Here is a 16705-nt window from a genome sequence, read left to right as displayed (position 1 = left end):
AATCATGTGAAATCCAGAAGGCGCGCTAAACTAATGAGTCATGAATGTTCCTATAGCAATGCACCATCTATTGATGGTATGGAGGTGTAGCTGTTGCTGTCCATTATCACGTGGCCCTTGTGTAAGATTTTGTTTCTTTTCCCTTTTCTTTGCATGTCTTGCCCTTGCCCGTAAGTGCTACTGCAGTAGCGTTTGTTTTCGCTTCCTCAATGACAATGCTAGCATGGACCGTAGAACCCTTGACCGAAAACTGCAAAATGGTTTAGTCGAAGAAGATGGCGCATGGAAACAACAAAGGTTTTCGTTCTTTAAAAAAAAACGAAGGTCGTAGTTTCTGACAGATGAATCTACTGACAACAAAGGTTGTGCCGCAGAACGAATACTCCGACTGAAAGTGCCCAGGACATGGCTCCCACTTGCCCACGACGGGGAAAGACAACACACACGAAATGCCTCTCGTCTCCCCAACCCACGGCCACGGGTGATGCTCCAAAGCTGATTTGACTAATAGAGCTCGAGCTCTTGCCACTGGAGCCATCCTCTTGCCAATCATTTCGTGTACATGATAGAAGGCACGACGCCTTGATCCACGTTTGTTTATTTATCTGTATATTCATTTTCCTTTGATAAAAGAAATTCAATAAACGTGCACGATTGATTTCGCCTACAGGTCCACGCACCTATTCTGCATTGCACGAACTTGTGCTTAGCCGGCTGTCCCATGGAAAAAAAAACAACACTTTGGGGCAGCAGAAGAAAATGAATAATAACATTTTGATTTCCTTCACCAGTTTTAAGAGAAGCACAAGCGTAGCCTCACGTACCAGAAAATATCACACTGGACTGGACTGGACTGCAAGGTTACAAATCAAATAGGAAAAAGAATCCTTTAAAATTTCATTTTTGACTAGTACAGAATACAAATTTGCGAGTCCCCTATCCTATATGTAGGAAGACCTTTCCGTGGGCAGATCACCGGTGCCTTGCCGGGAGTCCGCCTCCACCACTGCTCTTGCGGATGAAGGTGTTCCTGTTCTTTGGTTTCGGTATGTCGTGGATATCCATCACTTGAATGGTCCTCTGCTTTTTCGCTGAAAATGTGAAGAAAAACAAAGAGCGCAGAAGAAAAGATGTCAAGAGAATGGAAATAAATAGCACTTCTTTTGTTACTCAATATCAAAGTGTTATGCCAATAAAAGAATTCTAGTGTTACTCTGACAGTACAATATGATATTTCGAAGTATCAAATGACAAATCAGACTAAGGATTAAACATAATTAAATATAATTTAAGTTCTAAGCCTCTAAATCAACGGTAAGAATGCTAAGTATGGCATTGAAATATTACCATTTTGCGCTTCCTGGTAATTTTCCTGAAGCCTCTTCCGGGCTGAATCTAGCTTCCCAGGATCCATAAGAGTATACTTTTGCTCCCTCATTGTCCTCTGCAGAGAGTATTTATGAACATCACATGAAAGTGTAGGCACTGCTTTGCCAAGTGTAACAGAGAAGCTAAAGTTTCTTCATGATTAACATCTTTTTCACTATTTTGCGTGATAGTGACAGTGAGAAGTCTAAAGATGATAACTCCATGCTGATAGAGTATGGCCTTATTTCCTTTTCCTTTTTAGTTTTTGAGTAGGATTGACCTTATTTTCAAGGCACTAGACCGACCCTCTTTAGCTCAATTAATTAAACTAGTTTTTTCAAAATGTGGCATATTTTGGTAAACTAAGAAGGTTCGGTGGTTGGCCTTAGGGGCACCAATTCTCAATTTAAGAAACATAGAGGAACTTATAGTCAAAGACATACAGCTAGAACTGATGATGAAGTAGTAGAATAGTTGCTATTGTTGTTCGGCTTGGTGTTATGGTAAGCAGGTGCAGGGCTTGTTCTTCGCTTCTCCATTGTTGACTCCACCGAATTTTGATAGATAGACCTCTCTGAGCTGAAACCATCTATGGTCCAAAATAAGGTCCATCAGTACATGCCTTGGTCATCGAAAAACACGAGCTCTACTTAAACCTCTTATGGGCTGGATATGGGAACTCACTATGACTCTGTGGGCTAGGGGAATACTTGAAGTCTGAAGCCTGCAATTGCACAATAGCAACAAAGTAAAATTCGTGTTACAAACTGCATAGACGAGCAAAGAATAAAAAGTATAAGAGGCCTATTCATATGGACCATTTCTTATTTCTGTTCGCCATTTTAGTTGCTACTAAGACATGTGCAAAGTATACCTAGGCAGTAGATTTGCTGTTTGTTTGGTATACTTTTTTTTTCACAAAGGTATACCAATTTACTAGCAATGGGAACTGAGCTACAAACACTTTAGCACGATTCTGTCTACATGAAACCTCCTGGAAAAGTGAATTCACTAAAAGCTTATGTGACACAGTTAATTTGCAATTATTATACACAAGAAACAAAGATCAGATACATTGGACGCTGAAATAATAGTTACCTTAGTACTTTGATGGTTCTTGGGTTGGACTTTATCAGGTGAGTCACCATCACCTGCCACCATGAATCAAAGACAAAATTACCACCAAATGCAAATGAATCCAAAAACTTTGGAGCTATACACAATGCAATTGTATGAATGGCACGGTACTTATGATCGAGCTACCGCCATCACCGGCTGAGTTGTGCAGCCTCACCCAGTCATCCACTATCTCCTTCCATTTCCTTCAAGACCAAGACAATAGACAAATCCACAGCAACCAAACAACAATCAGACTATCAGAAGGCACTTCTCGATCCAGTAGGGCACAAACTTATCAGCAGTCAGCTTGTTCTTCACCTGACGAGCAGCTTCACCAGCTGCCGCACTTCACCAGATGGGTGCTTGCGTAGCCCATTCACATGCCGGCCGATGTCCGTCTCCTGCAGAAAACAGAATTAACCAACCTTCAGTCCTTGAACTGCTGCCTCAAAAAGCATCCATCCAAACTATTCCTTTCTTTCGCAAGTCGAACAAAAGGGAAGCTAAAAGTAAGTTTGACCTGGAGAGCCTTGTAGGTGATGTCCATGTCTGCCAGGTTCTGCAGCAGGCTCACCATCTCGTCCTCCGACTGTGACGAGACCACAAAACAGAGGTACAGATTGCAAAGAAGCAGTGAGACTTTCCCCCCTCCTTTTGTCAGCAAAATTGTACTGTCAAAGCCGTAAAAATGGGATCTTTGAGGACCTGGTCGGGGTCCTCCAGGAAGTCCCTGATCGCCAGGATCTTGCTCTCCACGCCGGCGTCGTCGTCGTCCTCGCCGAGGCCGTCCGCGTCAACCTCCTCGTCCGGCGAGACTGGAGACACCGCCTCTGCAGCAGCAGCAGCCTCAGGTGCCTTCCTCGGCTGAGGCGGTGACGGGGCGCCGGCGTCGCAGTTGTGGCAGCGAGCCCCGGCATAGAGCCGCTCGACGATGCCGTCGCGGCGCGCGCGCAGCTCGTCGGGGTTGTCCCGCGCCGCCGCGGTAAGCGCTGCGTCTACGAGGTCCCACACGTCGCCGCCGCCCCCGAACGCGGCCAGTGCACGGCGGAGGCGCCCGTCGGAGCCCATACCGGCGGCGGTCATGGGGATCGGATCCTCGACGGCCCCCACAAGATCCGGTAACGCGACCGGCGGAATCCTCAGAACCAAACGCTAGACTGCCAAACCCCTCGGCGCCATCGCCTTCGGCGGGGGCGCAGCCATGCCGGAACGGATCGGTGGGGTAGGCGGCGATCCGGACTGCAGGAGGAGGGCGAGGCCGCGGATGGGGAATCGGACGGAAGGGCCGGGTGGATCCGATAAGCGAGCTTCCGGATCCGTTAATGGCGCGGTGGTGGTGGTGGGTCCATGTTAGTTAGCGCGGTGCTGAGATTTTTTTAGACAACCAGACCCCTGACCGGGAGAAGATAAAATTACACATAAGTTCATTGCTGAGCATCCAGTGCCCGTCGCCGTTGCTAACCGTCGCTGCCGCAGCCTGGTTCTCCTCTATCTCCCGCGATGAAGAAGATGATCCAGAATAAAGCTTCCGGCTGATTCCCGATTTGATGAAGAGTCTTCAAATTTTGAGCCCATCAACAGTACTATTCAACCGTTGAACACCCTGGGCAAACCCCATTTTCACTGGAAACCGACGCCAGTCGTATCACCGGCAAGTTTCGACCAACAAGCAACAATCCCACAAAGACGACCCGAGAACACAAGCGCGCAAGCAAGTGAAGCCTTAACCTCCAAAGAAAACCTCCTTGGAGGGGCAAAATCCCGATGAACACGCCACCGGTAAGAGCACCGAGTCTCCTTCGAACAACGGCCATGTTGTAGGTTACGGGATTCGGTGTTGCTATTGACATGAAGGTCATAGACAACCCAAAGAAACACACAGAAGATTCGAACATCGACGCAAAAGAAGAAAACGAAGAAAAAATCGCCAATGCCAAACCTCTCGCAGATGATACTGTCGTTGTGCTCCTCCCACCAACGGACCACCACCAGAACCCGCTCACCATTGACAAAGCCGCCACCGGAGAATCTCAGGAAAGTTTCCAACCCTAACCCTAACCTACACAAACATAAGCTAAAAGGCAAGGGTATATACAATGCATCAATTCCGCGACCCCTCCCCACCTCCGGCGACAAAGTGGCCTCCAGAGACGAGAAGGAATCGACGGAATCGATGTCAGAAATTGGAAATCGCCTAGGAGTCGCTCACGATCTACTATAGCTTTGGAAAGAACTGTCGAGAGGAAGAAGAAGAACAGGATGCACGGTGCTGAGATAGGGATAAAAAATTCCCGAGGGTACATTCCTCGTTCCCGCGGATAGATTTGGCTCGTTTTGCTGTGACAGTCGGGGTTCGGCTTCGTTTAAATTTGTACCGGTATTTCTCCTTAAAATTTGAGAAGTTTGGTGGAAATATGGAAGACCTAACATTTAGAACGTGTTTGAAAGCCTGTAATACCTTCAATCAGATCCTCACGATGCAGGTGCAACAATCCAAGAGAGTTGGATCAGGTCCACACGTCTCTTAAAGCTGCTAAAAAACTGCACCTAATAAAAAAAGAAATGCCAGATTCGTATGTTACATTTTAGGTGAAAATGCAGCCCTCGGCGGCGAGGCGACCCCAGCTCGGAGCGGCGCCGATTTCCGTAGCCTCAAGTCCCATCCTGAGCCAACGGAACAACGAACGGAAACGGCGAGACCAATGCAAGGGCCAACGCAAGGTGACAACACGCACCATATCATATCATCTGCCGATGCGCATCTGATGCGTTGGAGCAATCAGTGGCAGAGCCAGATTTTTTTAGGTGGGACGAATTCCAACAAGAAACTAAACCAAATTAAAAGTACAAACACACCATAATCGTACGAATTCACACTATATTCACCTATAGTCGTGCTCTATTAATGATTAAACTGCTAAAGTTTACAAGCAAACAAATAAGTTTCTGTTTTTAATGCAGCATATCCGACGTGTTGCTGCAGTGCTGGCTGCTAGCGCCTGGAGCAACCTCACTCTAACCTATTGCGGCCTTAGCTGCTCTGCCTCCACGCACTATAATTCCCGGCACCGCTAGCGTCGGCTTCTGGCTCTGGTTGGGGTGTGTTGGGCCGCGTCGTGCACCTACACCACCAGCAGCTAGGAGGGTTCAGAGCCGCTCGCTGCTCGGGGTGCGGAGTGAGCAACCTGTAGACCGTGAGCCTGGCTTCAAAATTTACCATGCCAAATCTTAAGCATGATAATTTTTTTGGCTTCCAACCAAACAAGTGCTAAAATTTATAGGCTTGCCCCAATTTTGACCGGGCAAATTTTGGAAGCTAACTGGGCTCTGTAAGGCTGAATTAGATTGAAATCGAATCGATCCCACTGCCATCTATATATAATAGAAAAGTCATCATTTTGGGCTATTGTTTTGCTCCTTTAGTCCAATCGAGAGGCCCAATGGCCATAACCCTTCGCCAATCTACAATCTCCCTTCTTCGGTTGTTAAAGTCGTTGTCTTCATCGGTTCGTCTCCAGGCGAGGACGCTCCACACGCCTCGCAGACTGAAGCGCAGGATCGACGGAGGGAGGTGGGGTCTTGGACGATCTCGCCAATAGCTGGGACAGCCGCCCCACGTCGCCTACAGGGTGGCTCCGCCGAGCAAGTAGAGAATCATCACGAGTCAAGCACCCATATTGCTAGCATGACCGTCCACAGCCAACTCGTATGGTTCCCTTGCCTGGCTAATGGTTATACTTGAGTAGTCTTCTCTGCACAGTGTGCGACTCGCACCTACCGACACGTGGGCCCACGCATCACTGACCGAGTCACTCAGTAACTGTAGAGTGTAGAGAACGTCACGCAAGTCGCAGTCAAAGCCTCAAAGCTAAGGCAATGCCATGTCGATGGCCAAGGAAACCTGTACTACATCTGATTGACAGATTAGCAATTAGCAGCCGAGGGGTTGTCGTTGTATAGCTCTGCACTTGGAATCATGGTCTTTCAGCTTTCATGAATCCTGCAACGACAACTTTATGTATCAGTAGCTTGTGAGTTTATGTATGGCACCTGAATGCTCTGCAGCATTCCTCTATGATACCTGAATGATTTGGACCATCTCTTCTTGCTTGGGTGAAACTGAATCGCGTTGATGGCACTTTGACAGATGAAATTAAATTAGCATGCCATTTGGTAGCTGATTCTTTAGGGGTGAGGCCTGAGGTGATGAAAGCCGGGGGATTTCGATGGATGGGAACTGACGACGGAATCTGAAACTGAAGCGCATGCAGGAGGAAGAAGCATGGCCAGCAGCGCCTCAACGGGCCAGTACCATCCGCACAGCGGTCGCGCGGTTCCGGCGCAACGCTCGTAGCTTCGGGAGCAGATGAGCGAGAGGTTGCTGGTGCTAGGGCTTCATAGGGGGGTTTCGGGGGGGCGGCTGGGGCTTTGCGCTTCCAGCAGGTGCGGACGGCGGGGAGGACGCCGGCGGCGGACGGGCGAGGACAGGAGCCAATCAAATTCAGGGTGCTTTCTGACAAACTTAAGGTTTTTTTTTCAAATAATTGGACCGCGATCAATAGTTGCGATCCAATTTAGGGGTCTGTATGTAAAAGTTTGGATCGCGATCAGTAATTGAGATCCAATTTAGGGGGTATTTGTAAAAGTTTGGACCGCGATTAATAATCGCGATCCAATCTAGGGGGCATTTTGCAAATTACTGGTCCGGCCACACGGCAGCCGGCGATGCCGCCCTCGCCGCCGCTGACCTTCGCTTAGCCCCCGGCGTGCCGTCGCCCTCCGCTAGCCAGGCATCCCAGGAGAGCCTCCGTCCACCCACATGAACATCTGGAGCCGGCGGCCCCCTCCCGCGCGCCACCGCTCTACGACCCTAGCTGCCGCGGCAGAGTTCCGCCGGCGGCGCTGTCAAGAGAGCTTGGTGCCCAGAGATGATGTGGGGAGCGTGTTCGCCGCAGATACAGCCTGTAGCTCAGCGTAGCGGCACGGGAACGGTTACAGATTGGAGTTGGCTTCACTACCATTCTCTGCTTCATGGTGTCCACCGACCACCGCTCAACCACGATCGCGGCCGTTGCCTCATTAGCTACCGCAGTTGGGTCGGAGACGAAGACGAACACGCGCTCAGCCACGGCCCACGCAAGTGCTTGGCTGCGTTGCACGCTGGTTGGTGACGCCGGCGACTGCACGCCAAATGCTCGACGCGTTGGCTGCAAGGGAGGCTTTCTGGTGCAGAGAAAGAAGGTCGTTTCCTCACAAGGACACGCGTTCGCATTAGTTTGAAACTTTGAATTGTATGACATCCAGGCGAACAAATCCTTTCATATTACATCCCCTGTTCTTGGCGTACAAAAAGATTGAGGAACAACGTAGCAGCGGCGGCAGCTGCTACGCAAAGAAGCACGACGGAGACGATCCCTATTCCGTTCGTCTTCACCTTGCAGCGGCGACCTCGCCGCGGCCGGCGGCGGCTCGTGACGCGCGCCCCGGGGTCTCTCATCACCACCTTGCTCCCGAGCAGCACGGAGTTGGTGACCCCTTGCACGTTGTTGTTCACGTAGATGTTGACGCAGTGCCCGCCGCCGCAGCCGCAGCAACGGTGCCCGCCGCCCGCCGCCGCCGCCGGCGCGGCGCGGTGCGCCACGGACATGGTCGCCCCCGTGCTGGTGCAGCCCTCGGCAGCGAGGCGTCCTCCCCAGCTCGGAGAGGCGCCGCCGTCCACAGCTCCAAGACCCATCCGGCCTGGAGGAGAATGGAACGGCGAAGAGAAATGGCAAGCCCAACCACAACGTGACACCGGCCGTGGCCAGCATCTCGACGACGACGCTGCAGCCTGTTTCACTTATAAGACCTGCCGGCCGGCCGGAGAGCGTTGCGTTGTACGTGAACGTTGCTTGCTGTGAGGCGAAGGAAAGCATATAGAATCCGTGCTCCGTGGCCAGAATCACCGTGCCTTGAAGCTGGAGTGCAGGCAAGGCATCAGGCGTTAGGCACCGGCGCAGGGCAACATTTTCCAGCTTCCATCCATGCATCAACAGGAACAGAACAATATTTGGGCTGTCAATGTAAGGACGAGCTATCTGACTAAGCCTCTCAGAAGTTTTTTTTTTTTATACGAAGCCTCTCGGACTTGAACATGTAGGCTGGCCACAAACTGTACGCTTTTTGAAAAAATCTACACAACTTTGCTGGTTTTGGACTTTTGGTGTCAGCTCAGCTGCTTCTCTTTAGTTTTTTTAAGAGAAAGTAGCCAATTCTATCCTTAAAGTTTGACTTAGGCTGAACCAGGTCCATAAAATTGGTCTGCAAATTTTAATCTCAGTTTAAAATATGTTAAATTCCTTATTTTACAGGATCTGAATATCTTAAATATTATTAAATTACAAAGATTATTTGAAATTCCTTTGTTCCCATTTTGTGCTTTTACACTCTGCTTCTTCAAACTTTTGATTGGTAAACTACTTGGAGAATTGTTGGGATTCCCTTTGCATCGGTAAACTCTACGCACGTGGACACCGGCGGGACATGAAAGCCGCGACGCCGCCGTGAGGAAGTAATGGGACGCGAGCGAGACGCCGCCCGTGCCGCATGAAGAAGAGGTGGGGTTTCCCTGACGCCGGAGCAACAGCAACTTTGGGGTGGTAGCTACGGCCTACGGCCACAAGCGGTCACGGCCGGCGGCCCCGGACGCGGCGGAATCCATGGCACAGGGCAAGATGACGCACAGAGGATCAACATGTCCAATCGCCCTCTGCGTACGTCAATCCAGATTGCGCCGACGGGCGTCGCTGACGGCCGATCGACGCCGTCTCCTTTCCCCGCGGCTATCGATTGCCGGCGTCCTCGAGCAGCGCGGTCGCCGCCGAGCTCCGCCATCCGACTCCGGAGACCGGAAACGACCAAGTCAGACTGCGACCATGCCGAATCTGGACCGCACGTATCCGATCGAACGGCCTACAGGTACCCAAGGGGTGGACGGTAAATGGAATACCGTCCACCCCTGACCCGGGTTAGTGCCTTGGCTCGCCAGAGCGCCGCCGCGTTCCCACCGCATACTTGCTCCCCGTGGCTGGCGACGTCCATGGCGTGCCCGGTTGCATCGAGTAGGTAGAGGCGCAGGCACCGGCCTCTCCGACACCACCTACGACGATGCGGGCTCGACGACGCCGTCCTGTACCACGCGCTTGTGCACGACTCCGATCCCGACGATGCGACGGCGCCGATGAGCTGACGCAAGGTGTATTGCTCCGGTGGCTACAGCTCGATCGGGCCCGGGGACCCGGCCGGGAGTATATGTCGGCGCTGTTCACTCTTGATGAGTCGACATCAGAGAAGACGACGATGGCTTCATCATCGGAATTCAGAAGCGTATGCCTTTATTTGCTCAGTAGTCTGCTGCCTGCTGGGGGAAAAAATGGTTGCAACTGAGAACTCATCAGTGCCAAATTAGCTGCTGTCCTGAAGTCTGAAGATATCCTAATTCCTGACTATGCCACAGTGATGGTACACTGGTACAGGCCAGAGGCCGCACTATGGACTGCGAGGTCCTTGCAGATTGCGTCAGGGTCGGCGTCGATGCCCCGCCCAGGCGTCTGTCGAAGAACGCGGCGGCGGAACTGCCGGCGGGCGTCATCGAGCAGTGTGGCTGCCGTCGAGATCCGCCGCTCGCCGTCCTCGCCCGACGCACGGCTCCCGAGACCGGAAACGACCAAGTCAGACTGCACCCGTGTCGAATCCGGGCCGCAAACATGTCTGATCGAAGGGCCTCCAGGACCCATGGGGTGGACGGTAAATGAAATACCGTCCACCCCCAACCTCCACGGGACCACGACCGCCGCCTTAAGCTTCGTGCCTCCACTCGCCACGCCGCCGCCGCGTTTCCGACGCTACTCGCCTCCATATATCCTTGCTCCCGGCGGCCGACATCGATGGTGCTGTTGCCGCCTGCGGCCAAAGCGACTCGTCTTCCTGGCCAGCAATCGTCGCAGCTAAAAAGCCAAACGCATTCGTTCAGTTGGTGCGCAGGTGCGGCGAGCGGCGAGGGAGGCACGGCGCCCTTGTTGCTGTGTCACTGTGTGTTGTTTCGGCGGCGGCTCGTCGAGCTACGCTGGTCACGCGCTATTGCTCAAGATCAGAGGAGACGGCGACGGTATCATCATCATCATCATCATCATCAGAAGCATGCCGCTGCTCAGTAGTCTGCTCTGCTCCGATGTACAACAGCACGTAGCAGCGGCAGCAGCTGCTACGCAAAGAAGCACGACGGAGCCGATCCCTATTTCGTTCGTCTTCACCACGCGGCGGCGGCCACCTCGCCGCGGCCGGCAGTGGCTCGTGACGCGTGCCCTGGGGTCTCTCATCAGCAACTTGCTCCCGAGCAGCACGGAGTTGGTGACCCCCTGCACGTTGTTGTTCACGTAGATGTTGACGCAGTATAGTGCCTGCCGCCCGACGCCGCCGCCGGCGCGGCGCGGTGCTCCACGGACATGGTCGCCCCAGCTCGTAGAGGCGCCGCCGTTCCCAGTTCCAAGACCCATCCGCATCCGTCCTGGAGGACAATGAAACGGCGAGGAGAAATGTCAAGCCCAGCCACGACGTGACACCGGCGGCGGCCCGCGGCCAGCATCTCGACGACGAGACTGCAGCCTGCTTCACTTATAAGACGTACCGGACGTTGCTTGCTGTGCGGCGAAGGAAAGCATGTTGAATCCATGGCAGAATCACCGTGCCTTGAAGGTGGAGTGCAGACCAGGCATCTAGCGTTAGGCACCGGCGCACAGCAACATTTTCCAGCATCCATCCATGCATCAGCTGGAGGAACAATATTTGACGAGCTCACGAGCTAGCTGACTACGCCTCTCAGACTTTTACACGTAGGCTGGCCACAAACTGTACACATTTTTTAATCTGAAAAATTCTACGCAACTTTGCTGGTTTTGGTGTCAGCTCAGCTGCTTCTCTTTAGTTTCTTTTCTAAGAGAGAATAGCCAATTCTATCCCTGAAGTATGACTTAGGCTCAACCAGGTCCATAAATTTGTTCAGCAAATTTTAATCTCAGTTAAAAAAATATGTTAAATTACTTATTTTAGAGGATCTGAAATTCTTAAATCTTACTAAATTTCAAAGATTATTTGAAATTCCTTTGTGCCCATTTTGTGCTTTTACACTCTGCTTCTTCAAACTTTTTGATTGGTATATACCTCATAGGTGCTTTTGGTTATGTTGACGTTCTTGGGTTTGACTAAACTACTTGGAGAATTCTCGGGATTCCCTTTGCATTCAATTTCAATTTTGAAATTCCTGATATAGAAATGAATGATAAGCACGAGCGGGAACTTAGGGAATCAATCTGCCAGGAGAGGGCCTCAATGGCTAAACTCCAAATCTTGATGACGCCGATCTGAATTTATTTGACATGGCTTTATTACAGTAAATCCAGTAGCCCAATGTTACAAAACAAGTATCCACAAAAGCTTTACAAGGTGATGGATCTCTTCTTCAGCTACAACATATTTCAGTTTCCTCAAAAGCTACATTATTGATCGGCTGCTCTCTCCAATATAAATTACAGTACCAGAGAAAAGTGACAAATCAAGAAAGAATTGGCGTGTCACAAGTAATATACATGAACCATTCGTTTGTTTCGAACTTTCGATTACTCAAGGTAATAGCTGCTTCAAAATATTGGCAGGCCACAGAAAATAGGCGATACACTGGGCTCAGACAATGTTTATGGTGAAGGAGACGTAAGGATGGAGCTCTGATTCACCTCCCAGACCAGCAACACTCACATCGTCTTCAGATTTCCAATAAGTACTGCAATTCAAATGTTGCATTAGTGAAAAACAAGACCAAGATGTGACTTAACAACACAATGACTGCAACTCAAAACAATGAATTACCTATGGGCATTGCCACAAAGCTCTTCTAAGATGCTTCTTACTTTCTTCTCGCTCTTTGTAGATGGTGCAAGAACAGCAGACTAATGCAAGAGATAAGATCAGATACGACATGAAAGATAGAGTTGACCATCACAAAGAGTCAAAGACAGCAGAGCAAATTACCAGGAATGATGGTGGCAGACCATATCTAAGAATGCTCTCTACAAAGATACGCACAGCACAGAAGTGCATCCAGGAACTGAATACCTGCACAAAAATAGATTCAATTGAGCAAGCAAGACGATGATTTTTTTTTGGAATAGAGAAGATGAAAAAAATTGGAAAAAAGAGTAAATCAGTTGATAGAATTCTAAGCGAGCCAGTGATCTTTTTTTTTTACAACCAACACATGCAACTAAAAGAACTGTAAAGGAATAATATAGAAGATGCTCATTCCAGGTTCGTGATTTTGAGTATTGTGACCTATGCACCCAACTAATTGGCACTTAGATGTTATGCTACGCCCCAACGCCTTACTAGAAGCTGGTGTTTTTGAAACAAGATACATGGTCAGTATTACAATTGAAATAATCAGCATTATTAAATGTTGTTTCCTAAATATAAACAGCCTCTGATTTTGTCTTGCCCCAGCCCTCGAAAAATCAAGGCTGGCCCTGGAAGCCAACCATAAACAATCAAGTGCACAAGCAATATCTAAATCTAGCCCTCAGCAAATAAATCTTTTCTTATGAAAATTTAGGAGTTTCATAGCCCTAAACCAATTGAAACCAGGACAGCAGTTTTTCATGGATAGAGAACACCGATTTTTTCTACTTTATTACAACTTTCTGAGAATTAGAGTTCCATATTCTGTGCACCATAAGAATGAAAAAAAAAACTCCCATCATTTATAGCTTTAATTAATCCGAATCTGACAATAACTTATGCTCAATGAGTTACCAGTTGCCACCATAGGAATTTCCTCCCTAAAGAACAAAGCTGTGCCACTGAGATAGTAATAACATCAATCAAAAGCAATTCCAGCATCGAAGTCAGAACTCACAACTAATGTCCTTATTTAAAGCTTGAATAAGAGCAACTTATTGATTCTAATGCAAATCAAGAAAATAATGACACCAATCATTAACAACATAATGGCTTTCCATATAAACATGGACTAAAATTTTCATTCAACGTTTCTGACACTCACAGTGAAACATAACCAGTTGCATTTTTAAAGAAAGAAATATTGTTATAGATAGGACCACTGGAGTACTGGACTATGTTGGAAAAACAAGTACCTCACTGTAGCTGGCATAGCACCATTGCAGAAGAGAGGACCTCATAGCTTCCTGGTCTTGCAGTAGCTTCTCCATCTCCTGCTTCCGACTTTCTTGTGCTTCAGGGCTATACTCAAAATCACGAACCTGGAATTAAATGGAACAAAACTTGGTGAATGAAAGAAGATTGAAAAGATGGGTTGCCAGGTTAATGTAAAACATAAGACATCCAAGGAAATCTTACCTGGAAACCCTTCTCACGAGCACGGACCTTAAAGTTGTCAACAACCTTAGCAAAAAGTGTTACAGAGTAGAGTGCATACTCATTATCTTCATAGAGCTTTTTAGATGACCTTGGTACCTATAAAACCATCAGTTAGCTCAAAACGAAAGGGCTGCTAAATGCTAAATATGAATATAATGAATGAAATAAGGGATACAATTTAGAGCAACTTGACAGCTTTTTAAAAAAAAGTAAGATCTTTCTATGGGCAGATTAAAACAGCATTCAATTTCTCTTTTAGATGAAAGTTAGAAGAAAAATGTAGCCATTTAGGATGTTCTAAAACAGGCTAAAAAGGAATATAAATGAAGTGTGCAACGAAAAATTAACATTACCACAAATGTGTCGAGTGACTCGTAGCTTGACATCCAGTCTTTTTGGGAGTACTTGGGAACAATAGCAAGAAGTGTTACTAGATGTTCTGAGGTGATCATATCCTCCGGTTTTACCAGATTGGAAAGATCACGAACTGCCAAGCTGTCGCACAAGAAAAGCCAAATTAATCAGTGCATAACAAGCAACAGACGACATCATTCTTCTTTCCTATTTACTTTACTTTAAACAACAAAGGAATTGAATGATGGTTGGGATCACAGCGACATAACATAGGAGTAAGCATCAAGCATTTCCTATAAAACTCTAGTCACAAAAGTATGGCAACACAGTTTACCTCCCACTTTGCTTCCTGTTGATTGCACTAAGCTGGCTCCTTACATTGTTATATTCCGCTGCTCGAACCTGGAAAATAAAACATTTCAGTCACTGAAAACTCAGCTTCCAGCCAACAACATTACAGAGACCATTATTGCGTAATACTACAATGAACTGAAGCTCATAAATTTGAGACCAAACCCCATATGGGGATACACCGCAGAAGAAAAAGAAGTGTAGCTAAGAGCTTGTAGAAAGAGTTGGAAGGAATAATCACAGGCAGAGTTCAATGGCATGTTAGCTGTGAAATATATGGGTTTGCTTTATCCTGAGAAAATATGGCATCAATTTCTCATAACTTTACACCCTAGCTGTGATCTGTAAACTTGTATAAAAGGAATGTGGAAACTTAATGCTAGTAAAAGGAGAAGTAGAGCTAATTGTCAAGTAACTAGGCACCTATATGGGGAACAAGAAACGCATGAAAACCCTGATAATGTTCCGGTAACAGCACCGAGCAAGTCAGTTGCGAATTATAAAAAGCAACCTCAGACTGTATCCAATTGTGTGCTAGATAAATGCAATACCCACAAGTCTCACCGATATATGTGATGTTGAAGTTGGTGAATCTTTATTGAACATTCTGACCCGGCATCAGATTGGACCATTCAAAACAGATGAGCGCAGTTGTGTATGAGAAACAAACCTTCATGTCGTCCTCAATCTTGGCGACCTGCGACTGGATGCTGCCGACGATCTCCTTGAGCGGCGACATTGTGGGGTACCTGCCCTCATCCCACACGAACCTGCACGCGCAACCCAGACAAGCTTCTGAGCTACATGTCGCACAAAACATCCATCCGATCCCGATCGGCGGGGCGAACAGCATAGTTAGCGGCAGACCTGGTGAGGTAGGTGTCGACGGGGACGCCATCGACGGTGAGGGCCCCACTCTCGACACCTCCGGCGCGCTCGAGGTCCTCGATCTGCCTCCGGATCTTGTGCGACACGCCCTCGACGAAGATGTTGGACTGCGGAGGGGTGAGAGGCAAGACAGAGTCACATCGAATCGAACCCTAGACCAATGCTCGGAGCAGAAGCGAACGAGATGGGGACGGAATCGAAGGGGCAGGGCAGCACACCTTGACAAGGTCGTCGCTGAGGGCGAGAAGGGAGTCGAGGGTGCCGACGCGGAGATCCGGGACGTTGAACTGCGCGGGGGCGGGAGGAGGTCAGGCGAGGCGAGCTCTCTAGATGATTCCGGCGAGGGGGACGGACAGGAGAGGTGGCTTACCCGGTATAGCGGGGTGTCGAAGGAGTGGCGGGAGATATTGTCCTGCAGGCGCGACCAGATCGAGCTCGCGGTGGCGCCGGGGGACTGCACGGGGAGGGAGACGATCCAGTAACGGGTTGCCATCGCCGACACCGCCGTCGAGCAGGTCGCGAGTGTGTGGGCGCCTTGATCTGATCTGTCGGGATCTCGTCTCGGTCAGGGAAGGGGATCGGAGAAGATGATGAGGACCCGCGCCGGGCAAGGAAGGAAACAGGAAAAGGAAGGAAACGATGACGGGCCGGGCCGGGCCGGGCCGGGTCTTTAGCAACGTGTTTGTACGAAAACGAACGATTTGAACTCCCTGGACCCCCAACGCTTGCTGGGCCTTGCGGCTTTCATAACAGCAACCATCAGCAAAGGAACTTGTTGCTCTCTCAAAAAAAAAAAAAATTGCGAAGGGGCTGGATCCCATATTCATTGAAACGTGGCCTTTACATAAAACACCCTGGCGAAGAAAAAAATACAACGCACACCACAGCCACAAGCTCCAGAGATGCACAAATACACAAAGGACCCTAAAGAAAAACGAATTTGAACTGAAGCTCCTCAGATCCTACAAAGGCAGTCCCAGTCGTTGCACCTCTTCCTGATCCGCCGGAGATGGAGAAGAAGCTTGCCGCCCAGGACAAAAACCCGGCCAAGCCAACCGACGTGACCTCCAGCTTTTTGAAGCCGCAAGACATCTCCCCTCTGGCGCACATCGGCTGTCACCGTCGCCTGCTTGGTCAAGCAGAAACCGGCGACGTCGACGAAATCGACGACCCGGAGCAAATCCGCAGCTGTCGAGTTCAT

At 49.2% G+C, this 16705-nt stretch overlaps 2 protein-coding genes across 2 annotated transcripts; both read right to left on the bottom strand.

The window, feature by feature from the left end:
- Positions 1 to 760: 760 nt before the first annotated feature.
- Positions 761 to 3882, bottom strand: LOC117865833 (probable mediator of RNA polymerase II transcription subunit 26c). The gene is made up of 9 exons (XM_034750073.2): positions 3193 to 3882; positions 3008 to 3076; positions 2806 to 2888; positions 2617 to 2690; positions 2467 to 2519; positions 2053 to 2092; positions 1812 to 1957; positions 1348 to 1444; positions 761 to 1091 (listed from the first exon to the last, which is right to left on the bottom strand). The coding sequence occupies exons 1-9, from the start codon at positions 3568 to 3570 to the stop codon at positions 973 to 975; spliced, it is 1059 nt and encodes a 352-aa protein (XP_034605964.1). The 5' UTR covers positions 3571 to 3882; the 3' UTR covers positions 761 to 972.
- Positions 3883 to 11886: 8004 nt separating this feature from the next.
- Positions 11887 to 16101, bottom strand: LOC117864290 (V-type proton ATPase subunit C). The gene is made up of 11 exons (XM_034748336.2): positions 15875 to 16101; positions 15723 to 15791; positions 15484 to 15611; positions 15287 to 15386; positions 14600 to 14667; positions 14265 to 14406; positions 13891 to 14007; positions 13668 to 13793; positions 12550 to 12633; positions 12388 to 12467; positions 11887 to 12301 (listed from the first exon to the last, which is right to left on the bottom strand). Exons 1-11 carry the CDS (start codon positions 15995 to 15997, stop codon positions 12205 to 12207), a joined length of 1134 nt encoding a protein of 377 aa, XP_034604227.1. The 5' UTR covers positions 15998 to 16101; the 3' UTR covers positions 11887 to 12204.
- Between the last annotated feature and the right edge of the window lie 604 nt (positions 16102 to 16705).

This window comes from Setaria viridis, chromosome 7 (assembly GCF_005286985.2).
Source record: "Setaria viridis chromosome 7, Setaria_viridis_v4.0, whole genome shotgun sequence".
In the NCBI taxonomy this organism is placed as follows: domain Eukaryota; kingdom Viridiplantae; phylum Streptophyta; class Magnoliopsida; order Poales; family Poaceae; genus Setaria; species Setaria viridis.
This window is presented reverse-complemented; position numbering and strand designations above follow the sequence as displayed.

Excerpts from the sequence above, each read along its gene's own strand:
- LOC117864290 (XM_034748336.2), bottom strand. The coding sequence starts at position 15,997 with ATGGCAACCCGTTACTGGATCGTCTCCCTCCCCGTGCAGTCCCCCGGC. Across the intron at positions 13,794-13,890 it reads CTCGTGAGAAGGGTTTCCAG|GTTCGTGATTTTGAGTATAG; the intron begins GTAAGATTTCCT and ends ATTTAATTCCAG. Across the intron at positions 12,302-12,387 it reads CTTTGTGGCAATGCCCATAG|TACTTATTGGAAATCTGAAG; the intron begins GTAATTCATTGT and ends TTTGAATTGCAG.
- LOC117865833 (XM_034750073.2), bottom strand. The coding sequence starts at position 3,570 with ATGACCGCCGCCGGTATGGGCTCCGACGGGCGCCTCCGCCGTGCACTG. Across the intron at positions 2,691-2,805 it reads CTGGTGAAGCTGCTCGTCAG|GAAATGGAAGGAGATAGTGG; the intron begins GTGAAGAACAAG and ends TTGGTCTTGAAG. Across the intron at positions 1,445-1,811 it reads CTTCATCATCAGTTCTAGCT|AGGACAATGAGGGAGCAAAA; the intron begins GTATGTCTTTGA and ends TACTCTCTGCAG.